Source organism: Equus caballus, chromosome 18 (assembly GCF_041296265.1).
Source record: "Equus caballus isolate H_3958 breed thoroughbred chromosome 18, TB-T2T, whole genome shotgun sequence".
NCBI classification, from domain to species: Eukaryota; Metazoa; Chordata; class Mammalia; order Perissodactyla; family Equidae; genus Equus; species Equus caballus.
The window spans coordinates 75150927-75175587 of record NC_091701.1 but is presented as its reverse complement, the minus strand read 5'-3'; the positions used below and the strand labels follow the sequence as shown (position 1 = coordinate 75175587).

General features: G+C 46.1%; 1 protein-coding gene and 1 long non-coding RNA gene across 18 annotated transcripts in view; one reads left to right on the top strand and one right to left on the bottom strand.

Moving 5' to 3' along the window:
* Positions 1-24661, top strand: part of SATB2 (SATB homeobox 2) — a 197987-nt gene that overhangs the window by 10346 nt on the left and 162980 nt on the right. For 3 of the 17 annotated variants that reach the window (XM_014732597.3, XM_070242100.1, XM_070242097.1), the window contains exons 2-3: positions 5548-5629; positions 9996-10223. In XM_014732597.3, coding sequence (XP_014588083.1) covers positions 10055-10223 — 169 coding nt within the window. In that variant the 5' untranslated portion in view covers positions 5548-5629; positions 9996-10054. Of the gene's footprint in view, positions 1-917; positions 1254-1313; positions 1504-2880; positions 3438-5547; positions 5630-7893; positions 8401-8566; positions 8754-8961; positions 9081-9995; positions 10224-24661 lie in introns of those variants that run through there. The other 14 variants (XM_070242105.1, XM_070242107.1, XM_070242108.1 and 11 more) reach the window with 12 other exon arrangements.
* On the bottom strand, positions 4823-8214 carry LOC111768851 (uncharacterized). Its single transcript, XR_011428607.1, has 3 exons — positions 8077-8214; positions 5803-5922; positions 4823-5611 (listed from the first exon to the last, which is right to left on the bottom strand). It is a non-coding gene; the product is annotated as an uncharacterized lncRNA (long non-coding RNA).

The following is a 24661-nucleotide window of genomic DNA, read 5'->3' as shown; positions in this document are numbered from 1 at the left end:
TGTCAGCGTAAAACAAGACGGACTAAGGAAAGCTCATCAATTTTCTAACTAAAAGTGGAAAGGAAAAGTTCTTCATAGTACGTAAACACTGAAGATGGGAGCGCACAGGTTTGGGTGTGTTCCTGGGAACTTCAGAAGACAGCTTTCCCCCTCCCACTCTTGGTTTGCACACTTGAATTCTTATCGTTTTTCGTTGACTAGCTTTTGACCCCAACAATAATCCGGTTCAGAAATACTCTTCATTTCGTTAGGCTGACATTGGCAGGCACTAGTTATGTTGTATCTGGTAGGGAATTTAAGATCAAGCAAATTTTAGCATTTAAAAAGTCCTTTAAAAGATTTTTTTACTTCCATACAGCAGAAATGAAAAAATATATATTGCTATGATTGGAGAGAAACATGCGTAGGTTGCCTTTAGATTTCTGAGATTTTGTATAGGCGCTAATGGCACTGTGGACACTACCGAACTGACTATTGGCAGTTATTATTCATGGAAGGTCTTATATTTTTAAATTGAGGCATGGTTCCCACATGGAAAAAATTCTTTATTGCTAAGAACATGCTTTCAAAAAATTAGAAAAGCAAAACAAAAATTTAGAATGCATTATAATATAGAAGTCTTTACTGAAAACAACCGATAGCACTACAATCCAGGAGTTGAAGTCAAAATGTAGTGAAAGTTAATTCAAATGCAAATTATTAGGGAAGAATTGCAACTGCCTTTGTCACATCCAAAGGGAAAAATCTTTAGAACTCCCCCTCGTCTTGAATTATACTTGTATTGTGAGACTTGAATTGTCAACATTTGTATCCTCTGAAATAACGACAGTTCACCTTTCAAAATTCTTCACCGCAGAGCGACAATGATGACTGTTCTCCAGGCGAAGGACTTTTGAAACAACTTCTCTCATACACTCACACTCACACTCCCCACACAAACGCACACACATTTGCCGGTTTTTTTAAACGTTGCCTCTGAATGAGAGAGAGAGAAGAGGGAACGAGAGAGACTGGGAACTCGAGCTTAGGTAACCAACAAGCCCAATTACTAGGCTTTATTGATACTAAAAGGAAAAGTTCCCCTCGTAAAATTTCTCTGAGCTTATTAGTTATTTAAATCAGCCCAGGGCTGGCCGAGCGACGCCGAGGGCACGGCTGGAGGCTCCTGGAGGCGAGCGGAGCGTCCGCGCTCTGTCCCGCCGCCCCTGGCCGGCCGCTTGGCACCGGGGGCAACCGCAGGCGCGGCCGCCGAGGTGAGCCGCCTGGCAGGGCGCCGGGAGACAGCTCCGCGTGGCCCAGGGGTGTGAGCATCTGGAAGGGAACAGGTCGCAGCCCACGATGCGGGCGTGGGTGGAGAGGCCCCGCGCGGCGAGCGCCGCACAGCCACCGGCCGCCGCGCCACCGGGCCTGGGCCGCCGGGCGCCGCGCGTGGGAGCGCTCGGGCGTCCAGGGCTCGCTCCTGTTTCGTTGGGGCTGCGAGCTTCGTAATGGGGTGGGCACCAGGTGAATTGACACCTTTCTAGGTCGTTGTCCCTTTCGATAGCTGGCAGTCCCGAACTGTGTGTGGACGTGTGCGCGCGTGTGACCAGTGGGTTTATTTACAGTAAGCCCCTACCTACCCCCTGGAGTCCTCTAAGCCCGACGTGGGGCTCTCTAGTCCTCTCTTCGCTCCGGGCGGCGCGAGGTGATGTGGGGCTGGGCCGGGCTTGGCCGCGGGGCCGGGAGGCAAGGCAGCGCGGGGTGGGGAAGGGCCCAGCCCCAGACGCCGCTGTCACAGCCGCCTGGGCCTTAGCCCGGGGGTCAAGCTTTGACAGACTAAGAGGGTGTCCGTGGGGTTTCGCGAAACCGAGACAACAGGCGAGTCGCCGGCCCGGGAGGCCCTCTAGGTTCCCCGCCACTCCGGACGGGTTCGGACTGCGGGATAGTCGGCCACCCGCTTCGTCTTCGGTCCCAGCGGGTACCGGGACCTTGGGCCCGCAGCATGCGTCCTCGCACACTCTGGCGCGGTTCGAGACCGGCGGCGGCCCAGAGCTGCGAAGCGCTCCCAGAACCGCTCTGGCTTGGGCCACCTCGTCCCCGGCTTCCCGGGCTCGCTCGCCCTGCTAGGGGTGGCGCGAAGTGGACGGCGCAGGCTGGCCTGCCTGGAGTCTGGGTGCAGGTGGGGCGCCGTGGCCTGGACTTTCCAGGTGTGCTTTTCATTACGAGGGGTTGGGACAAACGGAGGGCGCCTCTGTTTTGCCTGCCGGGCGCGTGTTTGTGTTAGGTGGTCCCTTTGTCCCCCAGGCTGGGCACCTGCCCATCCCCCGCAGCATCTTTAACCCGAAGACTGGAGGCGACGCGGAAGGGCCGGTTCTCGGACGCCGCCGACTGAACGGGCGGCGCAGGTTTCGGCCGCAGCCCACGCGGTGGCGCTGTCGGGAGAGGACGCCGAGGCTCGGGTTTGGGACCCGGGCAGTGACCCGGGCTCAGGGGTGACGGGGCCGTGACGACGAGTCGAGGCCACGGGGTTCTTCGCCGCCACCTTGGGCCCGGGGCTTGGAGTTGGCACCGACCAACTCCGCCTCGCGCGGTGTTTCCGGATAGAAAAGGCGGCGGGTCCGAAGCGCGACCCCCCCTCCAGCAGGGGCGGGGAGGCGGCGGTGGCTGCTTTGGCGTTTCGTTTCCTTTCCCCCTTCGCCTTGTTCTCCCGGTCGTTTAAAGTCGATTTCTATGTTAAAAAACTAGATTAGCAGGGCAGTCATTCTCTCGCTGCGCTGCTGCACGGGAAGATCCAGCTATTAAGCTCCCGAGTCTAGAAAAGAAGGAGGGATCGGGGAGCCCGGGGGCGTTGTCCCGCGTCGCTGGAGGAGTGCTCGGAGCCCGCAGGCCCTCCGCCTTCCCGGGCCTCCCAGCCCGCGGCCGTGACCAGAGCACATCCGCATCTTCCCCACCACGACTCCCCTAGTTTCGAAACCTGTCCTCTCGCTTTCCTCACTCGAGGCAGGCAGTACCCGCTCCCGACGCCCTCTCCCGTCCCCCACATCTGGGCCCCCGGGACAGAAAGCTCCCATCGTCGCCTGAGGCAGCGCCCAGGCCCACCGTCGCGCGTCTCCTCGAGCCCTCTGGGCCTCTGCATTGTCTGTTCCCGGGACCCCCGATCCTCCAGGCTCCTGGGTACTCGGCTCACCATCTAACGCCGACTAGTTGCACCACCCTTCCCCAAGCAGTCGTCTCCCCGAGACGCATCTCTCTGTCCGGGCCGCAGGAGCTCGTTCGCTTGAGGACGGGAGCAGGACCTCCACCGCCCCTACCTTAGGCGGCCCGACGGCTTCCTCGCCGCTCCGCCCCCGCCCAGGCCCCCGAGCCGCTGGGGGAGCCAAGAGTAATTTATCTTTGCCCGGCGCGGGTTGGGGTTTGTCCGGCTCTGATGCCAACGAGAAAGGCGTGCGGATAACGGAGTAAGTGTCCCCCGCCCCTGCGCCCCGGTCAGTCTCCAGACGCCCCGGAGCAGTCTGGGAAGGGGCTCGAGCCCACTCTAGTCGAGCTGTCTTTTAGGCGCGTTCCCCTCGGGGCGTTCTGGCCCCGGACCCTGGTCCCCCTGGCGCATCCAATTTCCAGTCCAAGCCCGGTGCAGTAATGCGGTCCGCGAAAATGTTGGTCGCCCAACTCTCCCCGGACAGTCCGCGGCGGAAATTGGCTTCAGAGCTGGCGTGAGCTTCATGTGAAAGAAAGGAGTCCCTCCCGCCCTCCTCTCGCCCCCAGCAGAGCAAGCCCGGGGCGGGGGGGGGGGGGGGGGAGGTGGGGGGGAGAGGCAGGCCCGCGTGGGTTCCCAGGAGCCGTCGAAGGCTTTTGACGCTCGCGATTCTCGTAGAGTTTTCCCCGTGCGCGCGGGAGCGAAGGGAACACGCGGCACAACTTTCCCGTGTTCCCTAGGAGGCAGCGCACTGCCGGGAGGGCCTCTTTGCCTGGGTGACCCGACTTGAAATCCAGGGAGCCTGGCGATGGATGCTGGGCCTTCAGAGGCCCGAGTGGCCGGGCCGAGAGCCAGAGTAGCACGCGCGCCCCCGGCACCCTACGCCCGGGTCGTAGGGCCTAGGCCGTCCCGCGCGGGCACTGGGGGAGGAAGGGTGGCCAGAGTTGAGAGCCAGCGCGGCAAAAACCTCGGTGTCCAGAAACAGAAATCAAGAAATGTGGTCATTAAAAGTGCAGGCCGTAAAAGAAAGGAGAAGAAAGGCCTGACAAGAGATAGAGAGAAAAGTGGAGAACCTAAGAAATAAGAAAACACATGCCTATTTAAGCCCAGCGTACAAAGATCCGTTGATTTTTAAAATAACAAATCTCAGTGTGATTATGAAAGACAAGCGACCTTTGACTAAATAGTATATGAAAAAAAATTGGGGGTGGGGGAGGAAGGGAGAAAAACTGTTCAGTAGATTCCCGACAAAAACGTCAGTGACTAGCAAGCTGAGGGATAAAACTGTCCACCAGTGTGAACTTTATGCTTTAAGCGCTGGAGCAAACTATCACGTAATGCGCAAAAATGCGTTTTGGATCAAATTATTTTTTTAAAAAACCCCAAACGTAATTAAAACCAATTCTTTTCTTGAGTGTGATTTTGTTTAAAAAATGTTTGGAAATAAACCACTTGAGCAATATAAAACGAAACCAAACAAAACTTTTGAATCATCATAATTTATTTACTGTTTAAAAAGCAGAAAATCCTAGCAAAAGGTAAAAAATGTTATTTAAAATTTCTTATTTTCAAAATTAAACATGCTGAAAAGGATCACTTACTTCAGTTGAAATAAAGTCAATACGAAAATTGTGCAGTGAAAAGCTTATGTAATTTGAAACAGAAAAGGCCTTTATTAGGGACAAAACTCAAGGAAAAAAAACTCACGCCAGACATATATCACAAAACTTTCTAGGATTCTCCTTTTTTAAATCCAAAGAAATTTGTAAAAAGTGTCACTAAGCATAAATCTACAAAAAAATCCAAAATACATTTCTGGTAATAATTCACAGTATCCGATATTCTCATCTATGTTAAATGCAATTTTAAATAATTTGAGTTCTTTTGCCCAAAATGATAGAATTGTTCACTATCAAAAACAGACAAGAGGAAACTCCAATAAGGAGAAAAATCAATGAATTTAAAAGGGTGCAGAATCTGAAAACAAACTAGTCCCAATGTACATTTAATTGTACTTAATTGTATACTTTATTTAAATCGTCCTTCTCAGAGGTTTAATAATTTAGAATCAATAGTTCTCTTCAAAACATAATAAAATATTTACACTTTATAAAATATTAACCGAATAACAATACGGCTGTGTTGTTTATGAGTGTAACTGAAGTCCCGTAATCATGCTGTTGACACAAGCCTGGGAGGTTCGCGAAGAGATCCTTCGCAAAATGTAAATGAAGATCTTCAGACAGCGGTGTTTATAAAATAGCTCATTAATGACTTATGATTGAATCGCTCCAACCATTCGCATCATCAGATATAATAATAGTGACGAATCAGACAGGAAAGATCCTGGCTAAACCATTTGCATTTTTTTCCAGAAGTACTGAGGTCCTAATATCACCAATTCTTCTAAGTTCTTGGACATTGATCCGGAGGAGGATTCTGCAGTTCAACACCAAGGTAAGGAAAGAAACAGCATTATTATCGTTGTGAAGATATTAATAAGAAATGCGCCTTTCCCCATTTTGGAAACGGGCTCAAACTTTGACAGCGGCAGCTGGTTTTTGCAACACCCCCTTCCCATTCCGACGTGATATTACAGGTTAAAAAAAAAGTTTGTCGATCAAACTTACAGTTTGTTTCTTTGCAGCCAAAAACCTTTTAGCTACCACCACGAGTTGATTCACTTGAGCCACTTTGTTCTCACAGACTTCGAATTGAGCATTTTCTCTAACCCGCTCGTTTAGGGGAGCCTGGGGGATGGGGTTTGGGGAATAAAAAAACAGGGGGAAAAAAACGCTGCCTAAATCTCCAGGGTGGCTCTCTGAAGGGTTACTATCCTGCTGGCTTCCTTTCTCGGCTGGGCTCCGACCGCCTCCCGGGTCGCCCGGGGCTCCTTTGGAACTTGGTGGGCGGCGCCTGGGTGCGGGGTTCTCCGGGATCTAGGCGCTGAGACTTAGGCCGGGGGCAAATTTTGCTTCTGGGACCCCTTCTCTTCTAGAGGCTCCCCCGCCTCCCAGGTCCCTGCCTTTGAGCGGGTGGCCGCGCGCACGCCGACCACCGGGTGGGTGCGGCGAGTGGACGGCAGCCTGGCCCGAGCACACTAGGCTGGCGCGGCTTCCCGCTGTCCCTGCGCCGGACCAGGATTTCCAGACTTGCCCCCCGAGCGCGTTTCCCGGAGCCGAATTTAGTTTGGCCCTCTGGCGCCGCCGTACAGTCAACGCTTCTTAAGGGGGACCGGTGGTTCAGGCGGTGGGAGGGTGGGGAGTCCTCGGGGTCCAGGGGACTAGGAAGGAGAGCCGAGGTGTGCGGGAGGGACAGGCGGTGCCGCCTGCTGAGGGGACTTCATCGGCCTCAAGGCGGGCGGGGACGCGTCCACATTTTCCCGCCCCAGGTCGGGACCGCGAATGTCAGCCGGCGCCCCGAGCGTCTCGCGGGGGCCCGCGGCGCCTGTCCACGTGCTTCTGTTTAAGGAGGTCCCGCGCCCGAGGAGGACCTCCGGGACAAAAGCGCGGCCCGAGCCCGGTCCGCTCGGCTAGCGCCCGCGCCACCTTAAATGGGCACCGCGGCCGGCGCTGGGCTGCGGGCGGCTTTGCCGCGGGAGTGGGCAAAAGTTTGTGGTTCGGTGACGCCTCCGCGGGACCCGCTGGGGACGCCCCCGCGCGGCCTCCCCCGGGAAGGGGAAGCCGGGTCCCCACCGCCCAGCCCTCCCCACGCTCCAAGCCCAGGGCTCGAGCCGCCTGGGGTCCCAGGAGTGCCAGCCCCGCAGCCAGAGGACAGGCGGCCCCACCGCCCTCGCCGCCACCGCGTCACGGCCTCCAGGCGGCCCCGGCCCCGCTGCTCGAGATGTCGCCGGCGCCGCCAGGGCTCCAGGGACGTCGTCCAGGGATGTCCCCCGCCCCGCGCCCCCCGCGCAGCTCCCGCTCCTGTGCCACCCGCAGCCCGGCGGGCAGGGCCGGTGCTCCTGCCATTTGGGACAGCCGGGCTATTGTTCGGGACCCGCGGCCGCGCCGGCTCTGAGCGAGAAGCGGCCTTCCCCGCGCGGGCGGCGGCGCGGCGGGCCCGGACGGCCGGCTCCGCGCCGAGGGGGAGCTCGCAGGCACCGGGAAAAGTTGCTCGGAGGGGCGGAGGCGGTGGGTGGTGGGCGGAGGCGGTGGGTGGGGGAGGCGATAGCCCTCCTATCTCCAAAGTCGAAAGTACTCGGCGCAGTTGGCAGCACCGGGAGCCGAGGCAGCGCGGCCGCCTCCTGCGCGTCGGTCTGCGCCTCCGCCGGGAGACAGGCAGCCAGCTCCTGCCTCGTCGCCTCCGCCTCCGCGCCGGGACGAGCGCGCCTAGGGGCTGGGCGAGGCAGCCGCGCCCTGGACCCGCCACGAGGAGGAGGACCAGACCCCGGGCCCCGGCGCCCGCCGGCACCCGGGCGCACCCACCCACCGGCCGCGGCCAGCGCCCCGCGCGGCACCCGGTTCGCTGCCATCGGTCCTCCGCCGCCCTGCGCGCGCGGTGCTCGCCACACCGCTCTCCCACCGCCGGCTCTCCTCTTCCTTCTCCTCCCTCCTCCCTGCCTCCCACCCACCCCTCGCCTGTCCCTCTGCATCCTCCGCAGCCCCGCCGCTGTTGGGTCGCCGGGCTCACAGCGATTGATTGATTGATGTTTAATTTCCTGCCAGGCGGGGCCCCCCTTCCCCCGCAACCTCCCCAGCCCTCCTCCCCGCCCCCCACTCTCCTCCTTCATTGCGGTGGACCAGTCTGGCTTGGGTTTAGATCTTTCCCCCCCAACCCTCATCCCGAAATAACCCAGAGACTTCCCCTACCCCCACCCCAAATTATTATTTTGAAGGCGCTAGATCTGGGGACGGAAAGGGGGAGGGGGAGAAATCGGAAACCGAGGACAACCCAAAAGGACTCACTTTGCCTGATGACTCAACGCAACTAATAATCATCTCCCTCTCAGTGTGTCTCTCTCTGCGGCTTGTCAGTGAGTCCGGCTCTGGCTGCTGGCGGCGGCGGCCAAGAGGGGAGAGGCTGGAGGTGACAGCTTGGGCAGCCGCCGCGATTCCTCCCGCGCGCGGTCCCGGGTCCCTGCGCCTTCTCGGCTCTCGGTGGCACCGGCCCTACGGCTCCGGCCGCGCCTCCTCGCGAGCTAGCAGCCCCGCGAAGCGGCAGCCCCGGCCCGCCTCCGCCGCCTCCCAGCTCTCAGCCCTTTCTCTCCAGAACGGGTCTCCTTCCCGAAGGTGTGAAAAGGCTTTTTCAGCCTCCTTCTCTTCTCCCCTCCTCCGCCGTCCCCTCCCCCTGCTCGCTCGGGTGCCCCTTTGGAGGAGCCCTCCTTTCCCTCTCCTCCTCCTCCCCCTACCCCACCCCCTCCCCAATCATCATCATCATAACAACCATCTCCGCACTAGAAGACACCCTGACCCAGGACCTTAAACGTTAGGACCTGGGGAAGAGGAGAGGGGAAGGAGTAAAGAGAAAGGAAGACTAGGAGAACACTGCAAGGCAAAGCACCAGAAACTTTCCACCCTGGATTCTCTACTTTTGCTCCATGGACAGAGCCCCAGCCAGCCAAGTTACAGACAGACCGTGAGCAGTAAGTACGCGGGGCGAGGGCTCCCGCGCCCCGCTCGGGAGTTCGGGGAAGCCCCGGGTCTGGCTGCGTCCCCTCCAGGCAGCTCTCGCCCTCCGGGACAGCGCAGCCGGGAATGCGGGCGGAATCTTCCCTGCAGCCCTCCCGCGGCGTCTCCGCATCTCTCGCATCTCTCCTCTCCCCTCTGCCACCCCCACCTTGTCTCCTCGAGCTGTGGCGACGCGGCTTCTTCCACGGCGAGAGCGCCCGCGAGGATTCGCAGTGCACTTTGTTGTGCCGGGTCCCTGCTTCTTGGGGATGTCAGTGACAACGTGAGCGCCGTTTCCTAAGGTGTTTCCCCCTCCTTCTCCGTCGCCCCAAAATCCAGGGGTGCCGAGATCTGCGGGTTCCTTGAGGAGCGCGCTGCCAGCCAAGCGACCCACAGGAAAACTTTTTGGAGAGATTTTAAAATCGGGGTTGATAAAGGCTGCTCCTGCACGTAATAATTGAAATGCTCTTTTGCTTTTGTGTTTTATGCTGAAGAGTTTTTAAAAAATCACTTAGGATCGGATGAAGATAAGAACGTTCTAAAATAGTAGCCCCCCCCGCCCTTGTGTTGAAGGTTCTTCTGGAGGTGGTTGTGATGAATACTTCCAAGTGTTTTTGGATACTTATGATGTGGAATTAGGGTTGATTTTGTGTAAAGTGTGTATGTGTCTCAAGACGTGCTGGGTAAAGGTAAAGAGCGGGAATTCGAGGGGTCCTTCTGCCAGGCCGTCGGCTCCTGCCCCGCCATTCACGGCGCCTTCAGCATGCGGTTAATCGGTTTCTTAGGGTCTTGTGTACATCCCCCACCCCCTCCTCGAGTGGGTGAGATAGCTTTTTCTGAAGTTCACTTCTTCCGCAACCCTGACCCCCAGACGGCGAGGCTGTCGCACCCGAGAACGGTTTATGCCCACCCCGTCCCAATGAATGGGCCACCTCTGGGCGCCCTTGGGCGCGGGCCGGCCGTCGTCACCGAGGGCTAACTCCTGGGGAGCAGGGACTGGGCAGAGTCGCAGCACCCTAAGCTCTGGGCTTCCTTTGGGCCGCCCAGGGTAAGGTGGGGACCGGCTTCCCGGCTCGGGCCCCTCGGGCAGCGTGGGAGGAAGTTTGTGTGGCTTTGGTGCAGCGCTCTGCCACTGGCCTGAACGTCTATCACGTGTGTGAGCGGTTTTCCCTCTTTTTTTTTCCCTCCCCCTTCCCTCCCCCCCGCCCCCTCCCTAGGTCCCTGCGCGTTTTATTGCGACCTGCCGGTGGGAACTTTGTCTCCGAGTCGGAGCAGCATGGAGCGGCGGAGCGAGAGCCCGTGTCTGCGGGACAGCCCCGACCGGCGGAGCGGCAGCCCCGACGTCAAGGGGCCTCCCCCGGCGAAGGTGGCCCGGCTGGAGCAGAACGGCAGCCCCATGGGAGCCCGCGGGAGGCCCAACGGCGCCGTGGCCAAGGCCGTGGGAGGTAACAGCCCCGAGCGGGAGGCGCGCGGCCCGCGGCCCGGCGATAATGGCCCGGGTGTCAGGGTTCAGGTTGATTAGGCGCTGTCGCGGTGTAGGATTACAGGAAGTGAGCTCCAGGTTGCCAAATAATGCCCCTGTCGCCTCTCATCTGCAACTGGTAGCTTCATCTCGAGTTGAAACAAGAAAGTGGTTTACCCAGAGGGTGGCATTTTTTGGGCACTTTGCCACTGTGTGCTGAGGTGTTGGCAGGTTTATGTCACAGCCAGCTAACTGTTTCTAGATTTTCCTAGAGAGCTTTTAGTGATTTAACTCCTTTGCCTTGCCTCAGAGTGTCTGTCGTAGGGATGAAGTCTAGGGGCGTTCGCGTTGGTGGATTAGTCTTTCACGCTCAGGCTGGCCCAGGGGCCCGAGTGCCGGTGTCACTTTTGAGGTAGGACAGGGCTGAGACAATGAGTAACAACTGGAAACGTTCCCTGCCACATTTCCAGGGGCAAATAAAGAATCACCACGAATCTGTCAGCCGCGAGAGGCTTTAATGCTACTGTTTCCTATGGAGATTAAAGGCATATGCATTCAGAACTTTGTTATGAATTATAGCAAGACAGGTACAAAGAACGTAGTAGCCCTTCTGGCTCCATGCTGTTTCCCTTTCCAAGAATTTAATATTATTTACAGAAAATCTTTTGTCATTTTTGCTATTTAAACAACTGCTTTCTTTTAAAGTGGTTAAGAAAAGTAATTTTATAAAATAAAGATATGTGAAATTTACACATTTAAATATTTTGAGGTTCATGTGCCACTTGTTTAGTTTTTTTTACATATAAAATGCACAATTCTACATGGCATTAATTTTTTGTGTGTTTGAGATAAATCACTAGTTAAAATTTTTTTACTTCTGAAGGATTTTTTTTCTCTAATATTTTCAGCGGTAGCCTATTTAATATAGTTCTTTATATTAGCCTGACTGAAATGATATAAAACCCTGGCAAAACCTAGTGATAAGCTCCAATCCCATGTTCTAAATAGTCATAGTATGTATTTCGAAGTAAATACTTAACTCTATATGTCCACTCCCTTTTAAGAAGTTAAAAACACACATTTTATAAAATAACACATTTTTAGTTTTCCTTATTTTGCTATTACTATTTCTTCATGGTGGACATTCAGGATGATTTGTCTTAGTTCCTTATATTAATCACCTCCCCTGAGAAGCACTCATTCTTGCAATTTCTAAAGCTTTAAAAAAATTATTTGGCTATAGATTGTGCCTTATGTGTCTTCCATTTGAGGGACGTGAGGATATACTTTAAGGAAGCAAAGAGCACTTGGTAGTTCGGTGACCCACTTTTTCAGAGTGGGCTTTATTAATGTGTTGTCTTGAGACTGGAGCAATCCCTTAGGACTTTTCGTATCATTTAGTATATAAATATAAGAAAGAAAAATATGAGGTGAATATGATGGAGCCAAATGTGAGACGATATAAGTGCTGATAATGTTTGATTGAAAACCTTTTGGAAATCCTTGGAGGGGATGTGTTCTTAAAGTGGCCTGAGGCATCAAGAAAAAGCTTGGACTTAAAATTTCACTTTCTTTCTGAAGACCTAATAAAATTCACTAAATTGAAAAAACTCTCTGAACATTTTAGAATGTAATTGTTAACAATTGTGCTTCCCTAAAACAAGTTGTATTTTTTCTTTCTCTATTGTATTGAACTATGAAAGAAACTACCTGGTTTTGTTGACCAGGGGTACCTTGAGTGTAAAACAGTGGTTGCTTTTCATATTTTCTGAGACTTTAATTCACATTTGACCGCTTATTATAAATTTGATGTAAACTAAAATTCTTAAGTCTTGGTAAGGAATAGTAGATTTGTTTCAACAAGCTGCTTTAGTCACTTTTTCTGAGCTTTAACTTAATTTAGTAATATCAGAGTTCTTATTAGCTGCTTCCCAAACTGAAAATAAAGATGATATTATTTTGTCTCAATAAGTACCATTTATGATACTTAATAGTAAAGTGGTGAAAATAGTTTGCATATGATAGATTTTTAAAGATTCTTTTTAAAAGAAACATTTTGCTATATATAGCATAATAGATTGTTTGGAAAGATTTTAACTTTGAAAGCTTTAAAATATAATAACGTGGAACATAAAAATTTTGGTAGTACAAAGTTTTCTTATTGAATGTTAATGATTATTTTGTGGGTTTAAGTTTATGTAGTTTCCAAGTGTACATTAAGATATTAATAATTTCATTTCTTTGTAGCTTTTAATCATGTATATAAATTGGAGAAAGGCAAAGCCTTTAAAAAATCCACATTCTAAATTCTAAAATATTTTTAAAATATATTTCCTGTTAGCAGTTCTTTATAGCAGAAAGACTTTGTTTTTTGAAACATAAGGTAAATATGAAACAGATATATTTCTATCACCCTACCTCCTTTTGTTTAAATTTTCCTTATGAAGCAATAGAATAAGCATAGAAACTACAAAAATATTTATAGCTCTGTGTCATTTATTACCATTCCCAGATATATTGCAGTCTTGTCAGTGTTGTAAAGATGGCTATAATAATATGTTTTAAAAATAGAGCTCAAAATTTGGGAGGATACATTTGTTAACCTTTAGTGATTCTCTTTCTTGAAACTTCTCCCCTTAAAAATAGGGGGAATCATTAAGTTTAATTGGTCGCCCAACAAATGGCAGCTTATCCTACTGCTTTTGATAAACAGTGAGGTGAAGAAATGTTTCTGAATGAATTGGTTGCAATAGTAAGTTCTGTTGCTGTTCTACTTTTTTAGGGAGAGAGTTTGCTGTGTTTTTTCTTGAGAACCAAGTGTTTGTAAAAAAAAAAAAAAAAGAGAGCCATTATTTTAGTGTCTAGATTTAACTAGTTGAGGTGGTAGGAACACTATCACAGTCCTTCAAGGTTGCGCTTTAATAGGGGACTTAAAAGTTAGTGTGTTGTTTACAATGTGATTAGTTTTAGAAGACTATTAGAAAGTAGATCAGTTTTGTTTTGCCTTTCCAACACTTTCTAGGATGTTTTTGCTCTTATCTAGGCAGTGTATTTTAAAGCATGTATGTAATAAAATATAAGTGCTCAGATATGTATGACAGTCGGCTTTTATAGAAGGTCCTCAGGAAAAAAAAAGGCTAATATCTCTTTAAAAAACATATGAAGGCTGGGAGAGAGTTTAGAGCAAGCAAGAGCACCGTGGTGTTGACAGCTTTATATCCCTGCTGGGTAACATTCACTTACTAGAATTGGCGTCCCCTCTCAGCTAGTAATTCACTCCATAAGGATTTTGAAAAAGGATGATTAATGGTGGGGAAATTTATATTTGTGAAATTGTTGATTACGACTTACAGATCTATTTGAAGATTTAGAAAAAGAGAAGATTGTTAGGGATGACAAAAATAAGAATCAGATGATCCTCTTTACCACCATTAGCATAAGTACCTAAAATGTTCTGCTGTATGTGATGCTTCAGCCACGCAACCTACAGCATAAAATAAAAGTGATGCCAATCAAGGTTCCATAGGAAGCAAGGCATTCTGTTTTCCTCCTGGACTGCTGAAAGGTGCTGGCCAGTTGTGCTTTAATAGCAATAAATTATTGTGCTTCATTTATTGTTAACACAAGCATTTTCATTTTTTAATGTTGGCTTAGAGAAGAACTTTCAGACAGCTTTATTTAAACTGAATGAAGAGTGCTTGAGTATACCAGATGGTGTATTTGCTGATAGGACGCATTAAACATCAGAAATCTTTGATATTTTTCATTTTCTTTTGAATTTTGATAATTTTTTTGGTGTTAAATGTTCTAGAGTTTAGGGGAAAATGTTTAAACACTGGGAATATCTTTTAGAGATATTTGCTTTTTTTGAAAAAAATTGCTTTTTTGGGAAAAAGAATTAGTTTTTAAAATAGCAATTTAATTTTGTTGAAGAATTGTCTGTTGAAGTTATCTATAGCTAGTTGACCCAGAGTAGACCTATTCTTGCTACCAAGCAGCCCTTTCAAGAACATAACTGGCTTGTTGCAAGGGAAAAAAGTAATCATGCAATACACACCGATGTATTCTAATAGGGAAGCAAATATGATCCCAGTTGCTGAGCAGGGCCTCATTTAGAGCTGAACATTGTCTATAACAACAGTGAATTTAATAGTCTACCTGTGGAACATTTCCTTTTCGATGAAAAGAAATGCAGTTCGGGTCAGGTGTCCTCACCATGTTAACAGTTGTAGAGAGACATTCGACTTTCCGAAAGGAATGCAGATATGAAAGAGTATAGATGTTGATGTACTGAAATGTATAAAATACTTAGAAATTTAGAAACTCATTGTCAACGTCGGCGAAATGGAGAAAACTCATTAAATTTATTTTAGCCAAGGATGAACACCATTATGCTTGTAGGGAGGACTCGTGTTATTACTTCAAAAGAGAAAAGATTGTATTTCCCTCTTCCATTCCACGTTTTTTTTTTTTTTTTTACAAGTGTAAGATTTAAATAGAATGACCTTAGCCTTTGGGGTCATCCAACAATCTAGACTGTCCTCTGTAGTTTTGCTGAGGTAGAAAAATAGCCCTTCTCTAAAGTGTTTTTAGTCCTCGGCCTGTTATTAAAATAAAGATATACTTGGTTAAAAAAATATATGCAATGGAACGTACACATTAAACAGAACATAGGGTATCCGCCCCTCTAAGTCCTGAGCATAATTTGATGTTTCGAGTAATTTTGGAAGCCTTATGTTCCATCAGCAGAAACCCACTGACCATTATATATTCAAGATCATCTGCAGTGAAACGTGTGTGTATGTGTATGTGTGTTGGAACTATGTCAATGTCCCTTAAGGCGTCTGTTTTTTAACCTCTGCAGAAAATAAGCAGCATCATCCTTTTTGGGGGGGTGGGTTGTGACTAGCAGAATCAGTGTGCACATCTTAGATATCCCGTGTTATTCTTCTCCCCTTTTTTGAATATATATGTGTATATATATTTGCCCTTCTGTCTCTGGAGGGAGAGAAACAGACTCATCACCGTTTACCGTTTATTAGACATCTAAGAATATAAATTTAAGTTATCTTAAGAATATGGAAGTCAGTTTTATTCCAGGCAAGACAGGGTAATTATTTGGTGTATCTGGCAAGGTATATCTGGTAAGCAGTCAAGTTTGGTGGTTCTACTTGGATAATTTAACACCCTTATTTTTCTTTTTTTTAAAAAAGAATTTGGTGTAGAGACAGTTTATATGCATATATAAAGAAAGATATATTAAATGAACAGGGCTAGATGAATTCCAAATTGTATTATTTTCTTTGGTCTTTTTAGAGTTTTTAGGTGTCTGTTGAAGTAAAAATGACCCAATTTCTCACCATTAAAAAAGTTTCTTGTAACTAATAACCTCACGTTAGGTGCGTAAAGTATGTACATAATTTGTTTTATTTCAGGAAACCAAACTTTATCCTACATAGCATATAAATAAATAAAAAGTCCTTTATGTTCTTTTCTCTAAGAAGTAGACTTTTTTTTTAACCTATATAACTAATGTGTGGTAACGTAATAGTTTTTACTCTCTTCCTTGCATGAATGCTGAGATACAATGGCATTTGGAACATATTTAAAGATGGAGCATTTGACAAAAGTTGTATGTGTAACAGTTTGTCAGTGAAAAGTGACAAGTGGGAAATGACAAATGAAATGTTGGCATCATCACTCTTTATTTTGATAAAAATGTCTCAATTTGCAGTGATATAATACTGTTTCATATTATTTCATGAGTTGTGTGAGATGCATAAGGGGAATTTAGATTTTGTGAACGGAAAATTAGCAGCCCAAACTCTCTTTTCAGAAGCTTTGGCAGCAAGCTCCCCCTCCCCCACGCCCCAGGAATAAGAACAGCAGTGAAATGTTGGATCCGACCCATACATTTTAACTCATTATATTTTGGAAAAAAAAAAAAGAAAGAAAGAAAAGAAAGAAATAACTGAAAATGGTTTCAAGTAGGAGACCTTTATGCTTAACTCAAAAAACCGAAGAAGAGAATTTGCCTTTTAATTTGCATTCTTTTCTTTACAGCCGTTTTAAAATGAGTGATTTCCCTCTGCTGTCTTTGATTGCATGGGGCCTTTCTCCCTTCCAATCCCCAGTGCTCTCCAGCATTAATTTAGGGTGCCAGTGAGGAGGGCTGTGAATTCTTTTTATTTTAAAGTGTGATAGAGGTTTGCAAATGTCTATGTGTTAAAAATGGATCTTTATATACAAAGAATTCATCATCCTACTACTTACGGGTAATGTGATAGATATTTCAAAGTCAGAGTAGACGGCCCTGAGTGGAATTGAGGTATGAGTTAAAACAAAAGCCAGTTGAGGACTTACAGATTTCCAAAAAAGCACAGAGGTAGCCTCTGTAGTGTGTTATTTTCCATTTTCTGAAGTCACATTGGTTCCCTTATTGTCAGCGATCAACCAAACATTTATTTTCTTCTTTTACATGAAACAAGCCCCACAAGTCCTTCATGCTACACAGTGTTTATGTAAAAATGTTCCATGGTGGAGTTTTCAAAATCATCGAATTCTATATAATTTTTTTTGCTTTCAATTAGCAGAATTGTTTTGCTGTTTAATAACAAGTGATTTAAAAATTGTGGTAAAGTCAGTATAATTAAGTGGCGGTGACAGGCTGCGTCAGAAATTGTCCTCTACAACCTGTATCTTTTGCTTCTCATTTGCAAAGTTACATGTTCCATATTTTTAAAAAACTAGGTAAAAATGCCCTTTTATGGATTAAATGTAACTTAGATATATAATTATGGCAATTGGGTTTATGGCGTGTATTTTTTCTGTTTTTAATTGATGTGTATACTTTTAAAACTTAAAAATTAGTGAATATTAAAGTTACTAGTTTGACAAATGCTTGAAAGGAAGAAAAAAGCATTAATAAAAATTTTAAGAATTTGAACCTTGTAGGAAAATTATCAGCAAATTATGGCAGTCTTGTATTGTAGTAAGAATATTCTTTTTTTGTGGTTATGACATATTAGGATAGTAAAACTCTCGGGGGAAGTATATTCCAATTTTAGTTGCTCCTGCTATTATTACTGTTTGCTGGTATATAAGGCAAATTGGGTTCTGCCCTCAGCTAGTTGCCTTATCATTGGAATGGATTTTTATCTTAGCACGGTGGGTTATTAAACTGTAGCATAACATAACAACAAAGATCAAAAAGTTAAAGGGAAACCCTGCCAGCTGCCTTTCATGAAGAGAGGCATTTTACACCAGAGGAACTGTGCGGTGTCCACTGATGGTTGCAGAGTTATTGAAATGTGCACAGCAGCTCAGTAACTTTCTTTGTTTTGTTGAAGACTTGCACAAATATGAAGAAAAATTAATAGAGACTCCAGTTAGAGCAAATGTTTTCCAAAGCACTAAGATCTGACAGAGGTGATTTGCATTTTTCATAGAAACAATTTGAATTTCATCACGGTAAGCACAGATATCTTTTTCTTTCTTTTAAAAATATTTTTTACTTGTTTTTATATTTGGCTGGAAAGCAAGTATATCAGTTCTTTTGTAACTGAATCTGATTGATTTTCAAATTTCTTGATTATTTCCCATATTAAAATTGCCTATTTTTATTGCATTTGTTCCAATTATTTATACATATAAGGAAAGGCAAAACTGATAGCTTATTAGGAAAATGCCTTCATAGCAAAGCTCTTCAAATAGCAGCGTTACCGAAACGTTATTTTTTTTGGTTAACAGAACAAGAACTTTCTTTTTTCATAATCCAAAGATGCTAACAGAGCAGCATGATAAATGTCTCTTTAAGTGTCGTAGTAAAAGAAAATGACTTGCCTTCCGAGGCAGTGGAGAGTGTATGTTGTTTTGGACCCATTTCCCAAGCAGTGATCGAAAACAGATTACAATAACAATTACACAGTCAGAAGATGCAATATCCATTTCTGCTTTAATTGAGTGAAAGAATAATGAAAACATCATTAAGAAAAATGAGGTGGACCTGTCACGCAGTGTACAAATTTTTAGTCTCGGAGAAGATGCAGAATAACGGAAGTGCTTTTCACTTACTTTGCCGTGTTGATTAGCCAAAATCTGTTTTGGGGTGAGACCATTTGATTCTTGCTCCTCCCTGGGAAGTTCAGAGAGGGGCCCCTGGGAGGTGGTTGCTCAGGAGACATTAAAAATGCTCACCGATTTGTCTTCATGCAGAGTTTGAGAAGGGAAATCACATTTTCTCACATTCTCCCCGAGGTATAACTACCTCCTTTCTTTTTTTTTTTTTTTTTTTCTCACCTGTGTAAATGGAAGTCAAAAGTAATGAATGTTTCTCTTGGTACAAAGCCCTGAGGGTTAGGTGTGGTTCCTGGGCCTTCTGTTCCTCCTTCTCTGGAAGTCCTAACCAGGCTGAAGGGGACAGGGAGAGGGTTGAAGGTGAATAATGAGCCCCCTTATTTCTTCTCAGCACACGTGGGGCTGGGGGGGCCCGAGGTTCCACGTGTACACATTGCCTGACATTCACTCAGGTGACATAAACTGTCACCTGAGATGCACAGGCTCTGGCCTCGATTTGCAATCATTGGAACCATTCAATCGATAATCCTTCACAGTGCTGAGCCCTCATTCCCCAGAGGGGAGCTTTCAGCAACTTGGAGCCAACCGGCTGGCAGCAGCCAAAATCAGTGGCTAATTTTCTTTCACTTGGAGCTGTATTTCTTTCTCTGTTCGTGGAAACTGTGAGCTCTTGAAAACTTGGGTGATGACAGTGGAGTTGAGCCCAGACACTGGAGTTAACCCCTGCTCATTGCAGGGGTACTAAAACCACAAATAATGTTGGCTGTCAGAGCAGCTGGAGTGCAAGGTTGGACCTGGTTGACAGATTTAGGGGAGAATAGTTCTTTGATCTGTAGCTAAAAGTTTTCTTGGGTTCAATATTTAGAAACCTTTCTGAGGGTGGCAAATGAAAGGAATAAGATAGACAGTAAACTCTTCTGGGTAGAAGTCTCATAAGCCCAGGACTGTCCCAAGCATAATCCTCTTCAGAGTAGAGTTTATATCAAACAGCTCGGAAGGCTTTTTTGTTGTTGTTGAGGAAGATTGGCCCTGAGCTAACATCTGTTGCCAATCTTCCTCTTTTTGCTTGAGGAAGACTGTCCTTGAGCTACCATCTGTGCCAATCTTCCTCTATTTTATGTGGGACGCCGCCACAGTGTGTCTCGACGAGCAGCGTGCAGGTCTGCACCCGGCATCCCAACCTCTGAACCCCCAGCCACGAAGCAGAGCCTGCGAACTTAACTGCTGTGCCACCAGCTGCCCCATCAAAAGGCTTTTTTTAAAAAAAAAAAATTCAGTTCAGAGAGTCTAGTTAATAGCACCTTCATTAAAATACTTTTGTCAGCAAAGGGTTTTTCAGTTTTAACATTTACATAACCTAACAGCGTTGACAAATACCACGAGCTTTAAGGGTCTATTAGTGGTTCCGTTTTTTCTGGACTTCATAATTTAAACCTAAACATTAATTCTGGGTGGAACTTGGCATAATGTCTTTTTCCCTTGGAGGGAATTTTTGTTGTACAATAAAAAAAAAGGTATTTTTTTTTCATATAGTCACCTTCTCCATGTTTCCCCTCCCTTGAGTAAATAGCAGTTAAATAGTCAAGGTTTTAAAAGGGCTTATTTAATTCAAAAAAAAGGAGTGATTATTATAGGTGAATTTAACAATTTTCCATTTGTTCACATTGCAAACTAGTACTTTTGATATTAACAATAAAGATCTGTGAGGTTGATAATGCCATGAAAATATTTTTTCCTCTCTGTCTCTAGATACTAAAAAGCCATGTGGTAAAATTTTTTTATAAAATCATGTTTAATGACCCTTGAAACTTATAAATCAGTTACTTGTCTTCTTTATTAGAAGCTGAGAGACATAAAAAAATATTTTATTCTATGTCACCTGCAATTATCACATTGACTAGAAGGAAAAATGTTGGAATCTCACTGTTAAGTATAAAGTGACTGAATTTCCCAGTAGTAGTTATTTTGAAAAATATTCTTAAGGTAGGATTCTTAAAATGATCTTTTCTACATGTTCATACGATGTTAAAGAAGAATTATTGTAGGAATCTGACAAGGTGTTTGTGAAATTAAGAAATAAGTGAAGAAACCTTGCAATGATGCTTTGTCACATGAAAACCAGAAGGTGTTCAGAATTGCTCGTGAAGGTGCGTGCCTGGAGAAGAGGAGAGTGGGGTTAAGCCAGAGGACTCCTGAGGTTTGGCCTAGCTTTCAGCTTCCGAGGCTCCATTCAGACAAGATTTTGTCCTATAAATTTGGCAGATGTAGTGTTAGAAGACCAAACGCCCTTTATTATGGAGGGAGTATGAGAGGAGCAAGTCGCTCTCTGAAAGGGAAGTTGTTACACATTTAAGATCTGAGTAAAGGCACTTTGCGAGCATAAATCAGGGGATCCTGATTATTTTCCTTCTCAAAGGAATCCCCAGGTAACGTTCAGCAAAACTAACTCTATTTACAGGCCCATTCACATAGTAAGGTTAAGCCTAAAGCACATTTTTACAGCTAACTTATAAAACCCCCCAAACTGGAGCTTGCTATTGAAAGCCTGCCAACGCTGTCCCAAACGGTCATTAGTTCCCAAGAGACTTTGAGAAGAAAAAGGACTGTAGGAAAATGCTGTGACTTCAGTAAGAGCCATTTTGTTGCACGTGTGTATCTTTTTTGCCGCCATGGCAAACCTGTCTGGGGGCCGACCTGCAGTTCAGGACTGATACTGCACGCTCTCCCGTGGAAACGTATAGAGTTCCAATTAGGACAGGGTCAAAGGATAAATGTACCTCTTTTCACACTGTTCCAAGTGGTTAGTGGAAAACAAGCTGCAAAGTAATTCCCTCGGCCCCCCAATAAAAAGATTTATAGCAAAATAATTCTCAGGCCCATAATGGGACTGTTGTAGGTTTGTGTTTGATATTTATAAGACTGAAATACAGTCCATGTACCCAAACTAAGCATTTATTGTAAACAAGTTAACTGCCAAGAGCTTATATTCTGTCAAACATAATTATATTGAAGATTGATGTCTAGCTGGAGTTGGAGGGAGACAGTTCTTTTCAACCAGGGGAAGCTTCTGAGATGCAGCTCTCTTCTCCTTTGCGACGACTCAGGGAAGTTGTCTTTCTCACAGCCAGCCTCTCAGATATACAATAAACACAGGCTTGCTCTTTGAAACATATCTGTTTGTCGATCCTACTTCTCTTAACAAAATAAAGACGTGAACTCATACTCTTGGAAACTGTTAGGTAGATTTCCTTCCGTCATCTTTATCAAGATCTGGGCAACGGTGGGGCTGAGATGAAGTAGCTGTTCTCCCTGTGGCAGGCAAGGCCTCCTTGGCCCCACTGGAGTTCGCCTGCAAGCCTAATCCTGTACCTCTAAGTTCACCCCAAAAGGAGCCCTTTTCTCCTTTAATGCACCGTTTGAAAAAGAGTCTTTGACTTGTCTTCCTGTTATTTTGTGTTGAGCTCCTGAGATCAGAACTCTTTTGAAACTGTGGCCTTTTGGGGGAGGGGGAGAAGTGACTCTACTAGGCTCCATTTTGTGGCTCACAACTTAAAGAATGTATGAATCCAGGGAATCCAGGGAAATAAATCTTTTTGAGTTTCATCTGTTTAGTATCTGGGATTATCTCAAATTTAAAATGGTGTGGTGCTTTTCCAGGTTTTTTTTTTTGCTTTAAGGAAGGTAGAAAATTATATTCTCTTTGGCATAAGAATTTATCGCTTCTTTTTTTTTTTTTCAAGAGACAAATCACTTTGGGCTTTGGTGACACTTCTGAAAGAGTTAAAAGTGTCATAGTCATAACATTCCTCCTTTGGCGGAGTGGTATATCCTTTGGATAACATTAAGAATGAACAAAAGATTTTCAGTGGTTTTATTGCAGTGACTTAAATGGTCTCTTTAGGTTTTTTAATATTAAATTTAATATTTTCTTTTGGAAATTATATAAATTATAAAGATGACAGAATCATAAAGTGAAAAAAGTAATGTACTAGTTTCTCTATTCTGTTTTTCTTATTTAAGTAATTGCTATAAATTACACAGGTACATATATACTTAAAATATCTTGTCTGGGAAGCATTCCATTAGTGGGGATCTGGGTTTCCCCAGTCTGAATGCCGGGTTTTATTAACTTCATCTCAGTCACAATAATAATATCCTCTGTGCTGCAGTCCAGAGATCTCCTCGTGCCCTTAGGGAAGTGCAGAATACACACTATGATTTTGACTTTCTTGCTCTCTCTCCTCCTGTTCCTTTCTTTTTCTCCTCCCAGTGTTAGTTCCCCCTTTCAAGGGCTTGGTTGTTGTTATGTCTCGGTGGAGGCCTTTGCTGTGTTCCAGAATGAGAGTGGCTTTCAGTGGTGGGGACAGGATGGTGACAGCTGCCTGTCTGCTTCGGCTTGGCTTTGTGAAATCTGCATTCATTTCACAGTGACGATTTCTACACGTCTATTAAATAGCCATACATGTTTTGCTGTTTGAACCCCAAGCATAGACAGTAGGATTTCCTTTTGTAAGGGAGAAAGCCTTTTATTTTTCCCTATAAAATCTTTACCTTTTCAGGTTTTTATTTCATAAAAATCTCTCCCCTCTAGTATGATTTCCTTTGGGGCTTTGCACCAGTGTTTGATCTCAATTTTTAATAATTTTGGTGAGTTAAACTCCCCAAAGAAAACATGCTCGTGCTATGAAATATTCCCACTAGAAATCTGGGTAGTCTTGTCTTATTGAGAGCCGAGCGCCTGATTCCTTTATTAATTCCTCGCTGGAGAACCTCAGCACCAGTTAACCTTTCCTTGACACGACACCGGAGAAATTAATCAAGGGGTTTTATTTTAATTGTTAACTTAGATAAAATAACATTTAGGCACATCTCAAAACCTGAGATAATGAAGAAAATGTTAGTATAAAGACAATTTTATTCACTTCTTTTTTGACTCATGGGACTCTGACTTGCAAATAGCTTTCCAGAGAGGATAATGAGGGTGAGGGGAGTAGCAAATACATCTCCACTTAAACACTGTTTAAAACATTATCCTCTCAGAAACATCCAGAATAAAATTTTACTTAATGGAGCATAGAAATCCTGGTATTAATGAATTATAGTATAGTCATTTTAGCATGCCAACTTAATAATGTATGCATTTCTAACCCACTGTGAAAGGAACCTCAAGAATTTAGCTTTGAACTAAGGGGTACTTCAACAACATGCCTTATGTTTGAACTCCTCTGTAATCTACAAAGTTGCGTATTCTACTTTTTTAAAAAAAAATTTGTGATTCTGGGACGAATCGGCTTTTTATGTCTCTGTGGTTACTAAATTTAGAAAGGAAGCTGCAGTCCTTCAGTGCAGGCCATGGGGAGGACTGCAGAGAAGACCCCAGGGTTCCAGGTGCGCCCAGTCGCAGAGCACAGTGCTGCTAGTCACTTGAGCTGTACACCGGTTGACTCAGATGCCATCGTGGTGATAAACCAACAGTTTCTGTCCCCAGTGGTCGTGCACAGCCCTGTGGTCTGGCACATTTCCCCTGGGGAACGTGGAGTGAGCTCTGGACCCGCCTGTGCGGATCGGTTCCTAGAAAGCCGTCCTCGCTGGCTGCTGCCGAATGCCATAGAGTAGGGCCAAAGACATGTGGAGCTTGGCAGCTGGGGAGTCAGGGGGAAAAACCAGAACCGACACTGCCTATCAATGGTGGTTATTAATGTCTAGCTGCAATTAGCATCTTGTTAAACTGAACCAACCTTTATTTAGGGCCTGCCGTAGGTCAGGCTTGGGGGTGGAAGGGGAGATGGGGAGTGCAGAAGACTTATCTATGTCCAGCCACGTTGGAGAAGGAAAAGGTGGGCCTCTCATTCACGCGAACTGGCCATTCCTGACATCAGGGGGTTTTGTTCCTTGAGTCAGGTTTGCTATGGCCCAGTTCCCAGGCGTTGCTCAGGCTTTTTTGTTTAGCTAGGTAGCCACACTGTCCCTCTGTGAAATCCCGATCTGCGCACTGCTAGGCTAGCCTGATCCTGCCACTGTGTTTCTGTAACTGAGGAGTATTGAGAGGGCTGGAGTTTTTCCTTCAGCCTTCAGGGCTGACTTCAGGTTGAGCTGTAATCCCAGTTTGGGACAGGCCTGGAATCAGAGGTCTGGAAGGCCAGAGCCCTTCTCCCTTCCCTACCACTTTAAGCCCAATGTGAGCCTTTGGGGTGATAAGTGAAAGAGGACCAGAGTTCACCGCCGTCCCACCCCTGGCCTATTTTTGTTCTTATCTTCCGAAGTTAAGATCTGCCTTAGGGGCTGGTTTTACTAGAGAGAATTCTGAGAATAAAATATTTCTTGATAATCTTACTCTTCCCTCCC